A 13,443-nucleotide genomic window follows, 5' to 3' on the forward strand; every position below is an offset into this window, starting at 1 on the left:
AAGTCCACTTGTTACATCTTGTCTCTCTTAGGCTGTAAGCTCTTTGGAGCTTTTATTGTATGTGTTTGTACAGTGCCTAGCACAATGGGGCCCCGCCCGGTTGTGGGCCTTAGGCGATACCACAATATAAAGTTAAAGAATAATAAATTATTCTTTTACATACCTACAGAGTAAATGACGGCCCAAGAGACTCCACTGTGTTCACAGGATTTCTTCTTTCTCTCTCTCTCCCCATTGCAGGCACGGCATCGTTATCAGCCCCAGCATTTTCCTTAGTCTTTCCTCTCTTAAAGACAGTGCTGACTGAGACGCCCAATGATAGTGAAGAGAAAGAGGCACTCATGGTCAAGATCCTGCAGATTCTTACAGTCCATGCTCAGCTGAGATCAGCAAGTGGCCAAACGTCACTGGTGGATGAGGTCAGTGTTCATCCATTCCCCAGGCCTAGGAACTGGAGGAATGTGAAGAGATCACCGTGAAGATAATGGCATTAAAGATTAGAGAGTTGACAAGGAGTGGTTAATGGGAGCACTGATAACTTCAGCGAGAAACCCTGGGATGAAGAGTTCTGTGCTGCTACTAAGTTGTTCCTTCAGCAGAGCTTGTTATTTATTGTATGTGAAAATATCAGTGATTGTATGCAGTTGTTGTGTCAGTCCCAGGATAGTAGAGGGGGGACAAGGTGGGTGAGGTAATTTAAGTAGTTAGCACAGGGGTAGGCACAGGGTTGCTGAAGGTGGCACGCGACTTGATTTTCAGTGGCACTCACACTGCCCGGGTCCTGGCCACCAGTCCGGGGGGCTCTGCATTTTAATTTAATGTTTAAGAAGCTTCATTTTAAATTTTAAAAACCTTATTTACTTTACATACAACAATAGTTTAGTTATATATTATAGACTTCTACAAAGAGACCTTCTAAAAACGTTAAAATGTATTACTGGCACGTGAAACCTTAAATTAGAGTGAATAGATGAAGACTCAGCCCACCACTTCTGAAAAGTTGCCAATCGCTGAGTTAGCACATATCTATCAGTATTTAGCTGTGATACTCTGAGTGCCTTTCCCAGATCTGAAGAAGAGCTCTGTGTAGCTCGAAAGCTGCTCTCTCTCTCCCTCCCTCCTCCCCCCCCCGCCAACAGAAGTTGGTCCTGTAAAAGATACTCCCTTGCCCATCTTGTGTCTTGAGTATTGGTGAAACAGTTTCCCTAGCTCCCTGCTGCTGACTTGCTCTGTATCCCCTGTTCTTAGACAGTCAGTCTGAGACTTGTTGCTCTGACAGAATTCACAAGCTGCCAAGTTGATGAGGGTTTATAGGGAGTATCTGTTTCTTTTTCACAGCTTCTTAGGCTTTATGTGGTAGACTTGAGCACAAATTTGGTGCTACACAAATAATCTGATTTCTCCTTGTTCATATACTTTGCTCATTTGATGGTAGAGGACCTAACCATCACTACTTGCAAATACCTTAGTCACATTACTTTCCCTTCAGAAGCCCCTCAGTGTCTCTGTCGTAGATATTTTGAAGGTGCCTATCCTCTTGGTACTGAATTGCCTAGCTAAGGTCACTATCCCAGCATCTGCCAGCTAGCTATTTTGTGTATGGATTAGTTTGAAATAATCCCTAGGAGTGTTAAATTCTGGAATGGATAAAGCAAATTCCTACTGTGTGTCAGATGTAATGATTCAAGGTCTTTTTCTCACTGGTGTAGGAATAGTGCAGCTGGCATTGGAGTGGGTTTCCTTCCGGCCCAGCTAACTTGCTAGCACTGGATTTTCTCTGTCTGTTAGCTTTTGGGGTTACATTTGAACAAATTAGAGTGGCAAGATGTTATTTTTTTCTCCCCCTTCCTAGAATGGCCCTGAGTTACTGCCTCGCACAGATATGCTGCTGTTGCTGACCAGGGTGATTGGAACAGGTTCTCCATGGTTACAGGTGAGTTGTCCACTTGATCTAGCAGTATAGACCCAGCCTAAGCTGCATCAGCAGCGGAACCTAAGAAATATATTCATCAATTCTAAATCTCTGAGGCTGGTTGTTCACATATGCTCATGTACCACCAGTTGTTTTATATGGTGCCAGTATCTGAGGATAACAAGCCTTGGTTCTTCCTCTGTTGGACCAACTAGTTCTTTCCCCATTTTCCCCTGAGTTTGTCCCTTTTTATTTCCTCTCTAAGGCCTTGTATGGTGGTCCTTGTCCCTCCAGCAAAGAAGTGTAGAAGTGGCTCCCTTCAGAGTCCAGCTACACTGCTCATTCTGTATTGACCAGGATGCTGATGGGAAGGAGAGGCAGAAAGGCCTTTCCCAGCTAGAAAACAAATCACCAGGTCTCTTCCTGGCTGCATGTTGCACTGCCACTGGACTGGCTGTTAGATTTTCTCCTTTGTTGCAATGTAGTCATATCCACCTATATTTTATTTATAAGTGCAATGGAACAGAAGGCAAGCAATATGATCTCTAATGCTTTGTAATCGTATTTCAGGTTCTGGCTTCCAATACACTGACAGCTCTGTGCGCCAGCAGCAGTGGAGAGGATGGCTGTGCCTATGCAGAACAGGAGGAGATTGATGTGTTACTCCAGGCCCTGCAGTCTCCATGCATGAATGTTCGAGATGCAGCTCTCAGGGTAGGTGTGAAACATTTGTTCTGACTTCCCACTTAAACTCGGGGCTCTCTAAGTCCTTTGTGCAGGGTACCAACCTCCTGACTGGGATAGTTCCCATCGTTTGTTAAGCAGGTCTCTGGGCTAAGCTCTGTAGGAGAAGACAGTGACTACTAAGTGTTCCAACTATGGACAGTCACAATGTTCTTAACTGCATTAAAGGGTCTGCACTGGGTTTGTGGTTCAAATAGCAGTTTTGGCGTATCTCTGTCTCCTTCCCTATACATCTGTGTAACACTTGAACATTCTGATTGCCCTTAATAATTATAGGAGGAGCTGATAGCTCTGCCAATAGTAAAGGTTGCCTGATGCTTCACATTGCAAGACTTTATTTCTGGTTGCTTATAACTTTGCCAAACTTTGAAATCTCCCTTGTCTGCCTGAGACTGAATGTTTTTAGAAAGTTTCAGCAAAAATGGGTCAGACATTTCTGAGAATGGGATAAGGGGACAAGAAGTTGTTTTGTCCAAGTTAAAAATTCTTACTACTGACTTGCTGAGAAGCTCAAGCACCTCCATGCTTTGGAGCAAGGACTCGAAATTTGACAGTAAGGGGTTCCCTCTAGTGTCAGGGATGTCTCTCTTACTGTTCCCATTTAAAAAAAAACACCAATAAAACCTGTCCAAATTTTGACCAAGTTCTAAGCCTTGAAAAAAACTGTTTGCACATGCTCAGTAGAGACTAGTTAGCATTTTGGCAGCTAGTTTTCTGAAGAGTTTGTTTGCACGGGGCATGCTGCATCTCTGGGCTGCAGGAGCTGAGCAGCCTTTCCCTGCAATTGCTGCTCATCACTGTGCACCAGACACAGGAACTGAGAGCAGAGAGACTTTTGTGCTCTCAGTGTTCTCTCTGCTGGCATCTGGGCAGCACGGAGGAGGCTTCCTGACTCAAATGCAGAAAGGACAAGAGCTGGACTGGGTGTGGGGTGCAAAGGGTACAGAGGGAGTAGATTGGGGCGAAGAGCATGAGGAGTGGGGAGAGGACTGGGTCTGGGAACTGGTGCAAAGAATGGGTGGATACTGGGATTCGTCAGTCAAGAAGTCAGGCTCTGGGAGAAGAGATGGCTGAGATTAGATGACAGTGGGAAATTTGGAATGAGGAGCCAGGATTGGGGGAAGACTGGGATTTGGAGGGAAGAGAAGACTTGGACTGGGATGAGGGAGGGGCAGAAAGAGTCAGGGTCAGTCTTGAGGATGAAAAGGGCAAAAGGGTCTGTAGTCACTAGAGCAGGGATTCTGAAACTTGGTTCCACTGCAGTCCCTTTCTGACACAAAAATTTCTGCATGACTCCAGGAGGGAGGACTGAAGCTTGAGCGCTGCTGTCCCAGGCTGAGCGGCCAAAGCCGAAGTCCAAAGGCTTCAGCTTCAGGCTGGGGGCCTGTAACCTGAGACCCATCACCCAGGGCTGAAGCCCTCGGGCCCCAGCAAGTCTAATGCCAGCCCTGGCAACCCCATTAAAATGGGGTCATGACCCACTTTGGGGTCACGACCCTTTTTGAGAACTGCTGCACTAGAGAAAACTCCTCTCCAGAACTTGAAATGTAACTCAGTATTCCTGAGTTTTTGATATTTCTTTGTTGTCAGCAAGTATCTGTGAAACTCGCTGGCAAAGTGTATGTCTCCGATTGCGCACACAGTCTTAATTCTGCCACTTCTGAACTTTGGAGTGCTTGACTTTGCAATCCTAACATTGTTTTAATGAAGCTTTTTGGTGTAGTTTATGTTATGCTGGTGTTTCATTATCCAGCTCGAGAAGCACAAGTGTTCTGAAGGAAGAAACAGTCTAGTTGCCTTGGTGCTTGAATTCCCCTTGAATCCTGACATGGACTTACTTTGAAGAATAAATTTCCTCCTAGCATAGTATAAGAGTTGTCCCCAGCCCTGGGGTCCTGTCCAGTGCCTAGATGCCTACTAGAACTCTTCCTTCTTGATGCTCTATTGTGGAAAAACAAGTTCAGGCAAGCGGCTTCCTCCAAGTGTTCAAAGCATTACTCGGATAATTCTTTCCCCTTTTATGGTATTTCTCACCATGGCAACAATTGCAAATGACTGTATATTGTCCCATTCAATGTAGGTGTGATTTCTGTCTTTTATTGGGCTCCTGATCTAGGCAATTAGCTAGGCCTGGACTTCTAAGCAGCTGAGCACTATTGCTTGGCTGCTGTACCTAATTACATTTCTTTTATGTTCTCCTATCCCCTCCTCCTTAGTCCTCAGTTACTATTTTACTGGTGATTATTGAGCAACTGGATGGCAATATAGCTTCCCTGTTAAATTACAAAATGTGTTCTTCAGAAAGGTGAATGCAACACTTCTTTTGTGTGAGTGCTGAAATGGTTCTTTAATCAAGTGTTAGTCTCTTTGCATGGCTGTGAGATGGCACACACAGTAAAATTGAAATAGGTTCCCACCCGCTAGCCCCTTTGCCTATCTATTACCCTGTCTCTGGCACTCATTTTGTGCAATTTGCAGCAGCTTTTGGCAAAATGAAAGACGTGTCAAGACGTTCTTCAGTAGAAAGTTAATTTAATCAGTCCCTAGTTTTCCTTTACATGTAAGATTTCCTGTATTATGATTTAAGGTCACCTCTGCTAAGGATGGCTATAGAGACCAGACATTTGCACTGAATGGCCTGTCATTTCATTCAGGGACTAATGGAGCTGCAGATGGTGCTACCAACACCTGACAGTGATGAAAAAAATGGATTGAATCTGCTGCGCCGGCTCTGGGTGGTAAAGTTTGATGTGGAAGATGAGATTAGAAAACTGGCAGAGAGGTGAGAACTGTCCTCTGTTTAATAGATTGTAACAGTGATACTTATTTGCCTTCCCACATGGGTCTTACACAGAGGATTTGTGTAGGTCTTGCCTCCCAAAATGGTGCAACTTTAGATCTATCTGGTTTAGTGGGATCTCTGGTTGTCTGAAGAATGATCAATCACCTCTTTGTGTTACTTGCAGGCTATGGGAATCTATGGGTCTGGAGTTGCAGCCTGATCTCTGTTCCCTGCTGATCAAAGATATTATCTACTACGAGGAAGCAGTGCGTCAAGCTGGTGCTGAGGCTCTTTCCAAAGCTGTAGAGCAGTATCGAAACCAAGCAGCTGAAGTCATGAGTAAACTTATGGAGATTTACCAGGAGAAGCTCTATGTAAGTAGCTGCTGTTGTGTGAGTTACAGGCACAAACCACACATGCTGAGTGTTATGTCCTTTTCTTACTCAATCTGTGCACTTAGCACATTCTTCTGTTGGCACTGTCATATTTTTTGTTGAATGTGGCATTGCAGATGTGAGAGGGATCATGGCTCTAAATTCTGTAGGCTACAGAGAGGAAACTAGACCAAGCTGCTAATAAACTTCTGCTATTAGCTTTGTTTTTTTCCCTTGATGCTTTGTGTGTGTGTGTGTGTGTGTGTGTGTCTCTCTCTCTCTCTCCTTGGAAATGGATGTTGATTAAATGTATCCATTTCCCCACTCACAGAGGCCACCTCCAGTTTTGGATGCTCTGGGACGGGTGATATCTGAGTCTCCACCTGACCAGTGGGAAGCAAGGTACTGTCACTCTTCAAATCCTGCTCTTCACTTCCAGTGCTTCTTAAATGAGATGCTTCAGGATTTTGCTCATGTTATTGTAGGTGAGAGGGCAGTGTATGGTCCAGGGAAGTATCTGAAGAGTAAACTGCATTCGTACCAACTGGTAATTTTGTGGTCTTCCCTATTATGGGACACTTGTCCCTCTCAGAGCACATTGTGCAGACCAGTGGTCCCCAACCTTTTTATGACCAGTAGCACATTCATGTTTTCAGAAGAGCGTGGCGGGCGCCAACAATTTTTCAAGGCTTATTTTGTATTGGTACATTAAATAATACAAAAAAACATATTTAATATTACATAATATATGAATCCAGAGAAAAGCCGGAGAAAAGCCGCGAGGACAGAAAACACTGGTGCCCACAGCCCTGGAGTACTCTGTCCCTAGTAGACGCGGGGCGCCAGATTCTCTTCTCTGCTGGGCGCTAGGTGGGCCCTGCACCTGCAGGAGACCAAGAACACCAGCTCCTGCAGCCCCAGCGTTCTCTGTCCCTGGCAGGTGTAGGGCTGTAGCTTCTCTCCTCTGCTGGGAACTAGGCAGGCCCCGCACCTGCCAGGAACAGAGAACACTGCGCCCATAGCCTGAGTTCTCTGTCCCCGGCAGGTCCCCTGCTGGGCAGTAGGCGGGCGCACATAAATGCCCCGGTGGGCATCATGTTGGGGGCCACCGGTGCAGACCAATAAAGCTTTGCATATTCTTCTGGAACATTTCCAGATCCATCAGACCATAGGTAGCATGTGGATTGCTGGCTGGGGGAGGCTAGCCACCCGCTCTGCCCCTTCCAGCTGAGGTCCAGCCGCAGCCCAGAGCCTCCCACCCCCGCCACTGACCCCTGGCTCAGGCTAGCGGCCCCAGCCCTGGAGCACCAACCTGAGCTGGGGCCGCTGCACAGAGGAACTGGGAAGATCAGGGAGTAGGAGGGGGCCTGGGGGTGGGACATGGGCAAAGCCACACCTGGCTTTTTTGGGAAGGCACAGCCTTCCTCAGCCTGTGATACCTGCCGCCCATGCATCAAGCTGTTGATCTTCACAAATTTATCCCTGTCAGTCTCATAAGAACAGAATCTTTTCCAGTCAAAATGGCTCGTTTGTGGTTTATGTCAACAGATTCTCTGTTCCATGCTCAATCATATGTGTCAAGAATAGCACTGCTAGCCTCAGTGAACTGGACAAATTCCAACTTGGATAATTGCATTCTGCCTACTTAAATGCTTTCTGTGGTTTTAATTGGACAGCGTATTGGTCACTGCTTCTTTTAAACAAATCTGTTCTTCAGTGCTTATATGCACTGTTATATGGCTACTGCGTGTCAGTGGTAGATGAAGTGATCCTTGTGTTTGGGTTTGTGTAAAGCGCTTGAGATCCTTCAGATGAAAGTTGCTGTATGAATGCCAGATTATTGTTCCTTTGGGAACTTGCAGCAGAGAGCTGAAAGTGAAATGGTGGTTGCTGCTCTGGGATCATCACTTTGGGAAAATTGGCACAGCTGCTGAACTGTCTGAAAAGTTACGGTTCCATGACGTTCTCTCTGTTAACCGTTGGAATTGGAGGCGTGATAGCTGCAAAAAACAAGTGCTTAGGAAAGTCACCAATCTGAATCATGGAAGCCCAATTCATACGTAATACTTTTTTTTTTTTTATACAGATGTGGCATAGCCTTGGCCTTGAACAAACTCTCTCAGTACCTGGATAGTTCTCAGGTGAAGCCCCTTTTTCAGTTCTTTGTACCTGATGCCCTTAATGACCGGAATACTGAGGTCCGGAAGTGCATGCTAGATGCAGCACTTTCTACACTCAATACCCATGGCAAGGTAAGCTCAAATTCTCTTTTCCTTAAAGGTGGGAATAAACATGAGTGGGACTTGGATACTGTGTTGAAGCCTCTAGATTAGGTAAAGCCATTGGTACAAAGTAACTGTTGAAAACCTTCATCTAATAAAAATTCCTTTCTCAAACACTTTAAAATACATTACAGTAGTGACCAGTACAGACTAACAGCCTAAGATTCTCCTCTCACTTACACTATGGTAAATCAGGAGTAATTTAGTTGAAGTGACTGGAATTGAAATGGTGTAAAACTGGTGCAATAAAAGCAGAATTGGACTATACTGTTAAACAAAGGTAGGTAATAGTAACTGCTGTGAAGATGTAGCAGTGAGCATCATCAGAGGCTGCCTGTGTCTGACAAGATGTCACGTGTATAACTTTAATCTCATGATGCCGTCATCTGAGAACTGTATATATAACAGCCTATATATATAATGTAGGAGGCCTTGCATACAAACCTTAGACCCTTTGGCATTTTAAAAATGAATCAATATAAAAACCCGAAAATTAAAGAAAATGCATGTTTAGTATAGTAAAAATATATGGTATTTCACATGTAGCTGGTGTATGGCTCTATCAAGAAAAGATGAGTTGTCAAACCCAAAGCACTGCGCCCTGGATGGATTTTGGAGGGGAGAGTTGGAACTCTGTCATCCAGGCTTCATGCAGTCTCTTTGTAATCACTCCGTTCCTGTAGTCAAAAAGAACTTGAGTATTGTCACCACTAGCTAGTGCTCCTAGTCGCCAGTTGAGCAATATGAGGTGCACTTTCCTCTTTCGCTCCCAGCTCCTATTAATTCAGGGAACAAGAGAATGGGTGCTGAAATCCAAAGCAGCTCTCCCACATGGTAATGCCCACCATTTGCATCAGATCACTGGGCTGGCAGGTTTGTGTATCTATTATTTTTTTTTGTTAATATTTAAGAACTAACTGCTCTTTCACAGGAAATAGCCATAGCCTGTAGGATACCACATGGTCCTAAATGCTGCAGTGTATGAGACTATCTCTGTATGGAAAATGAACTGTAAATTGAGACTCTCACAATTGCATAGTTTTAGCCTCTGATAAGGATAACAAGGTCTCACTGAGCAGAGAAAACCTTGCTCTGAGAGTGGACTTTAGTAGCAGGTGACATTTTCTACATTTTGTTTTTCAGGACAATGTTAACTCGCTCTTGCCGGTGTTTGAAGAATTCCTGAAAAATGCTCCAAATGATGCCAACTACGATGCCGTCAGACAGAGCGTGGTCATTCTGATGGGCTCCCTGGCAAAACATCTAGACAAGAGTGACCCTAAAGTGAAACCAATTGTTGCCAAACTGATAGCAGCCCTTTCTACTCCATCCCAACAGGTACCTCCTTTCAGAAGTTCTCAGGAGCCAAGCAGAAGCAGGTTAATTCTCTAATACTTTCAGAGATTTCATCACTTGCTGTCATCCCTGTGCTTGGAAATATGTGCTCCAGGCACAGCAGGAGTAGTGAGTTACAGAGCAGTGGCATTAGAGTGTATAAAGGGAATGTGTATTCTCTAAGCCAGTGGCTTTCAGCCTGTGCTCCATGGACCCCTGAGGGTCTGCAGACTATGTCTGAGATTTCCAAAGAGGCCCACACCTCCATTTGAGATGTTTTAGGGATCCAAAAATGAGAAAAGGTTGAAAACCATGAGTCTAAGCAGTTACACTCTGAAGTCAAACATTGGTTCAGATTCAGTAACATGAGAAGGCAGAAACCTGTCGTGGGGGACACGTACCAGTGGATCAGCAAGGTGAGTGGTGGGGACAGGTTATAGTGTTAATGACATACACCTTGTTTTTCCATAGGTCCAGGAGTCTGTTGCAAGCTGTTTACCACCTCTTGTGCCTGCAATTAAAGACGATGCAGGAGGAATGATACAAAAGCTAATGCAGCTGCTTTTAGAATCCGATAAGTATGCTGAGCGCAAAGGTGCAGCGTATGGACTGGCAGGGTTGGTGAAAGGCCTTGGCATCCTCTCTCTCAAACAGCAGAAGATGATGACCACACTGACTGATGCCATTCAGGATAAGAAGAACTTTCGCCGGCGAGAAGGTGAGTGGCAGACCCTCTCCTCTCCAGCTTTTTGAAGTTTTCTATGTTTGATCTGCTGACACTTGTACCAGACATACTGATACCTGTAGTTCCTCCATTTACTTGGGACTGACTGACTTGCATAGGAAATCCTGTATCTGGTTACTTTTTTCCCGTCGATTGATACTGTTAAAGTGGAGAATGTGGGTCTCCTGAAAGCTTGATTTCTCTTGTACAGTATATTTTAAAACAAACAAAAAAACCCACCTCACAATGGAGTAGAGGAAGGGGTCTTAGTCTCTGGAATATGTCCTCGCTTTCATCTCAGATAAGGGTGTTGCTAGGGAGGCTCTTTCTTCACTCAGGGCGGTAAGGATAGGAGTGTAAGCTGGTCCAGAGGTGGCAATGGGTTTTTAAAACCTCTTTGTTGCATTTGCTGCTGTATGTTTTCCATCCTTATTTCAGTTTCCTTCACTCTGATCCTAACTTTCACTGGGACTCAGAAGGCTACCAAGCTTCATTTTTAATGCTATCAGCCTCTGCACCATCTTTGGGGAGCAAAAGTCCCTGACACAATACTCCCCTCTGGTTTAAGGAGGGAGAATGAGATGCCCAGCAGGTTTCTGGATCTGAGTTTCCCACAAAAAATTACCTCTTAGCTCCTCAGGCAAATCTGATCTTCACTTCTGACCCCATCTAGAGTGGTGTATTATTTCCTGATTATCCTGTCTTTTTCTAGGGGCTCTGTTTGCCTTTGAGATGCTCTGCACTATGCTTGGGAAGCTCTTTGAGCCCTATGTGGTTCATGTGTTGCCCCATTTGCTGCTTTGTTTTGGAGATGGAAACCAGTATGTGCGAGAGGTGAGTAAAAGGTTTCTGAGAACGAGGAATGTGAGAGGTGGTAGCAAAAACTATTCTTATTCTGAATAACTATTTAAATTAAAAAAAAAACCGAACCCTTGTACAAACCACAGGCTAGTAGAACTTGATTTTGTTGATAACCAATAGCATCGTATTCCACTGGGCATTAACTCTAGGTTGGGGCTGTCTTTTAACTAGCTATACTGTTGGACATCCACACTGTTTTACCCCAGGGCCATATTCCCACTGGCTCTTTAAAGAAGCGGGAGAAACCAGCAGTGAGGCAGATTATAAATGTCCTCTTTCCTCCTCCGAGGCTGCGGACGACTGTGCCAAGGCAGTGATGAGCAACCTCAGCGCTCATGGCGTGAAGCTGGTGCTACCATCACTTCTGGCGGCACTTGAGGAGGAGTCTTGGAGAACCAAAGCTGGTACGGATTGGGTTTGACTCTCCTATAGTTCAGAGGAGCTTGGAGTTCACTGATTTATTCTTTCATCCCAGTGAACGCTGTGAGATCTTGTTCTCTTGGTTCTGCTACAGTGGAGCACGTAGCTTTTGAAATGAATGCTTCATTTATCATCTGTCTCAGAACATATTTAAGCAGCATTTTCTTGTGACTGGATTCTAAGAAACATTCTCTTTGCAGCTATAGAGGTAGCTGAAGAGCAGGAATCTTGCTCTGCCGCCCCTTTTTAAAACTTCCCATTATTTAAAAACCTCAGCAATGTGTAAAAAGAACAGGAGTACTTGTGGCACCTTAGAGACTAACAAATTTATTTCAGCATATGCATCCGAAGAAGTGAGCTGTAACTCACGAAAACTCATGCTGAAATAAATTTGTTAGTCTCTAAGGTGCCACAAGTACTCCTGTTCTTTTTGCGGATACAGACCAACACGGCTGCTACTCTGAAATCAGCAATGTGTGCGTTTTCTGGACTATTGCTCTGTGCAGGGCTGAGTTTGAGTTGAACACTGCCATTGCCAGTCTCTTCCGTTGCATTAATTTTCTCTTACTCTGTGTTCAGGGTCCGTGGAGTTGCTGGGGGCTATGGCATACTGTGCCCCAAAACAGCTCTCTTCCTGCCTGCCAAATATTGTGCCAAAGCTCACTGAAGTGCTCACAGACTCCCATGTAAAAGTGCAAAAGGCAGGACAGCAGGCTCTTAGGCAAATTGGCTCTGTTATCAGGAATCCGGAGATCCTGGGTAAGAACCCTGTGCCTGTTTTTGTGTGTGTGTGTGTGTGTTTGTATCTGTTGTTTGACTGCTCGATGCATCCTGATATGAGACCCTGGTTCATAACCATGTCCTAGAGCAGGACGCTTTTAGTTTATGTTCACATTGAATCATATAAACTTGAAACAAAATCCATTTTTAGAAAGGTATAACCTGAAAACTGCAACACAAGTGTCTGTTTTTATGCTTTCTAAATGTTCTCTGAACCTTCTCAGCTAATGTCAATAGGGCTTCCTTTGCCATTTCTCACTTTGTCATTCTTTAGAAGGATTAGCACTTCTTTGGGTGGGCGCGAGGACACCAGCTGTGGCTGAAGCTGTTTCACTTGTCTGTTCCATATACAAATATAGCATTTTTCTCTCCCATTTTGAAATATGTAGCAATTGCTCCAGTACTGTTGGATGCACTCACTGACCCATCCAGGAAGACCCAGGAGTGCCTGCAGACCCTGCTGGATACCAAGTTTGTCCATTTCATTGATGCGCCGTCTCTGGCCCTCATTATGCCCATTGTTCAGAGAGCCTTTCAAGATCGTTCCACAGACACCAGGAAAATGGCTGCACAGATCATTGGAAACATGTACTCCCTGACTGATCAGAAGGTATAGTGCTGGGGAGATCTTCACTTACTGTGGAGAGGCGAAATAGAGTAACAGAGCAAGAGACTAGGAATATTTTATTGATCTGGGTTTTTGTTCTTGGTAAGGGTAATAAGAGAACTCTGAGCAGTTCCACTAACTAAACATGGATGTTATGTGAGCAAGTGACTTCTGCAAAGATAATGAAAATCCTAGCATAGTTGAGACCATCAGCATAAAAACTTTCTCCTTTGATTTACTGTATAACTCTGGTGACATATACATTCCCCAAACAAGTCTTGTAGAAGAATAGGTAAATATCAGTGCTCTAAGAGAGATGCCTCCATAAATCCACTACTTCTGAATGAACAGAGATTTTCAGTGTTGGTTCACAGAAGGAAAAGTTGAAATAATGTAGAGTTAAGATCGGTGTTTGATTCCTTGATTGCTAGTTACTCTCTAAAATTAAACCTTGCATTGAGTGGAAGAGGGCTGGATTTAATTTAGGAAACAAAAATTTAATTTATGAATCAGCATGAAAGGGTTTTGAATGACCTGCCTACTGTGATAGTGCTCTGAAGGGACCACACGAGAAAACTGAGTCAATTTGTGTATTATCAGTGCTGTGGAGGCAGTGTGTTAA

General features: G+C 44.5%; 1 protein-coding gene across 1 annotated transcript in view; it reads left to right on the plus strand.

The window, feature by feature from the left end:
* Positions 1–13,443, plus strand: part of GCN1 (GCN1 activator of EIF2AK4) — a 61,150-nt gene that overhangs the window by 28,591 nt on the left and 19,116 nt on the right. The window contains exons 26-38 of the mRNA XM_030582609.1: positions 241–419; positions 1,853–1,933; positions 2,483–2,626; positions 5,311–5,438; positions 5,623–5,812; positions 6,144–6,214; positions 7,899–8,064; positions 9,238–9,432; positions 9,901–10,147; positions 10,866–10,987; positions 11,304–11,418; positions 12,014–12,193; positions 12,604–12,824. Coding sequence (XP_030438469.1) covers positions 241–419; positions 1,853–1,933; positions 2,483–2,626; positions 5,311–5,438; positions 5,623–5,812; positions 6,144–6,214; positions 7,899–8,064; positions 9,238–9,432; positions 9,901–10,147; positions 10,866–10,987; positions 11,304–11,418; positions 12,014–12,193; positions 12,604–12,824 — 2,039 coding nt within the window. The remainder of the gene's footprint in view (positions 1–240; positions 420–1,852; positions 1,934–2,482; positions 2,627–5,310; positions 5,439–5,622; positions 5,813–6,143; positions 6,215–7,898; positions 8,065–9,237; positions 9,433–9,900; positions 10,148–10,865; positions 10,988–11,303; positions 11,419–12,013; positions 12,194–12,603; positions 12,825–13,443) is intronic.

The sequence above is a fragment of the Gopherus evgoodei genome, chromosome 13 (genome assembly GCF_007399415.2).
Source record: "Gopherus evgoodei ecotype Sinaloan lineage chromosome 13, rGopEvg1_v1.p, whole genome shotgun sequence".
NCBI lineage: Eukaryota > Metazoa > Chordata > Testudines > Testudinidae > Gopherus > Gopherus evgoodei.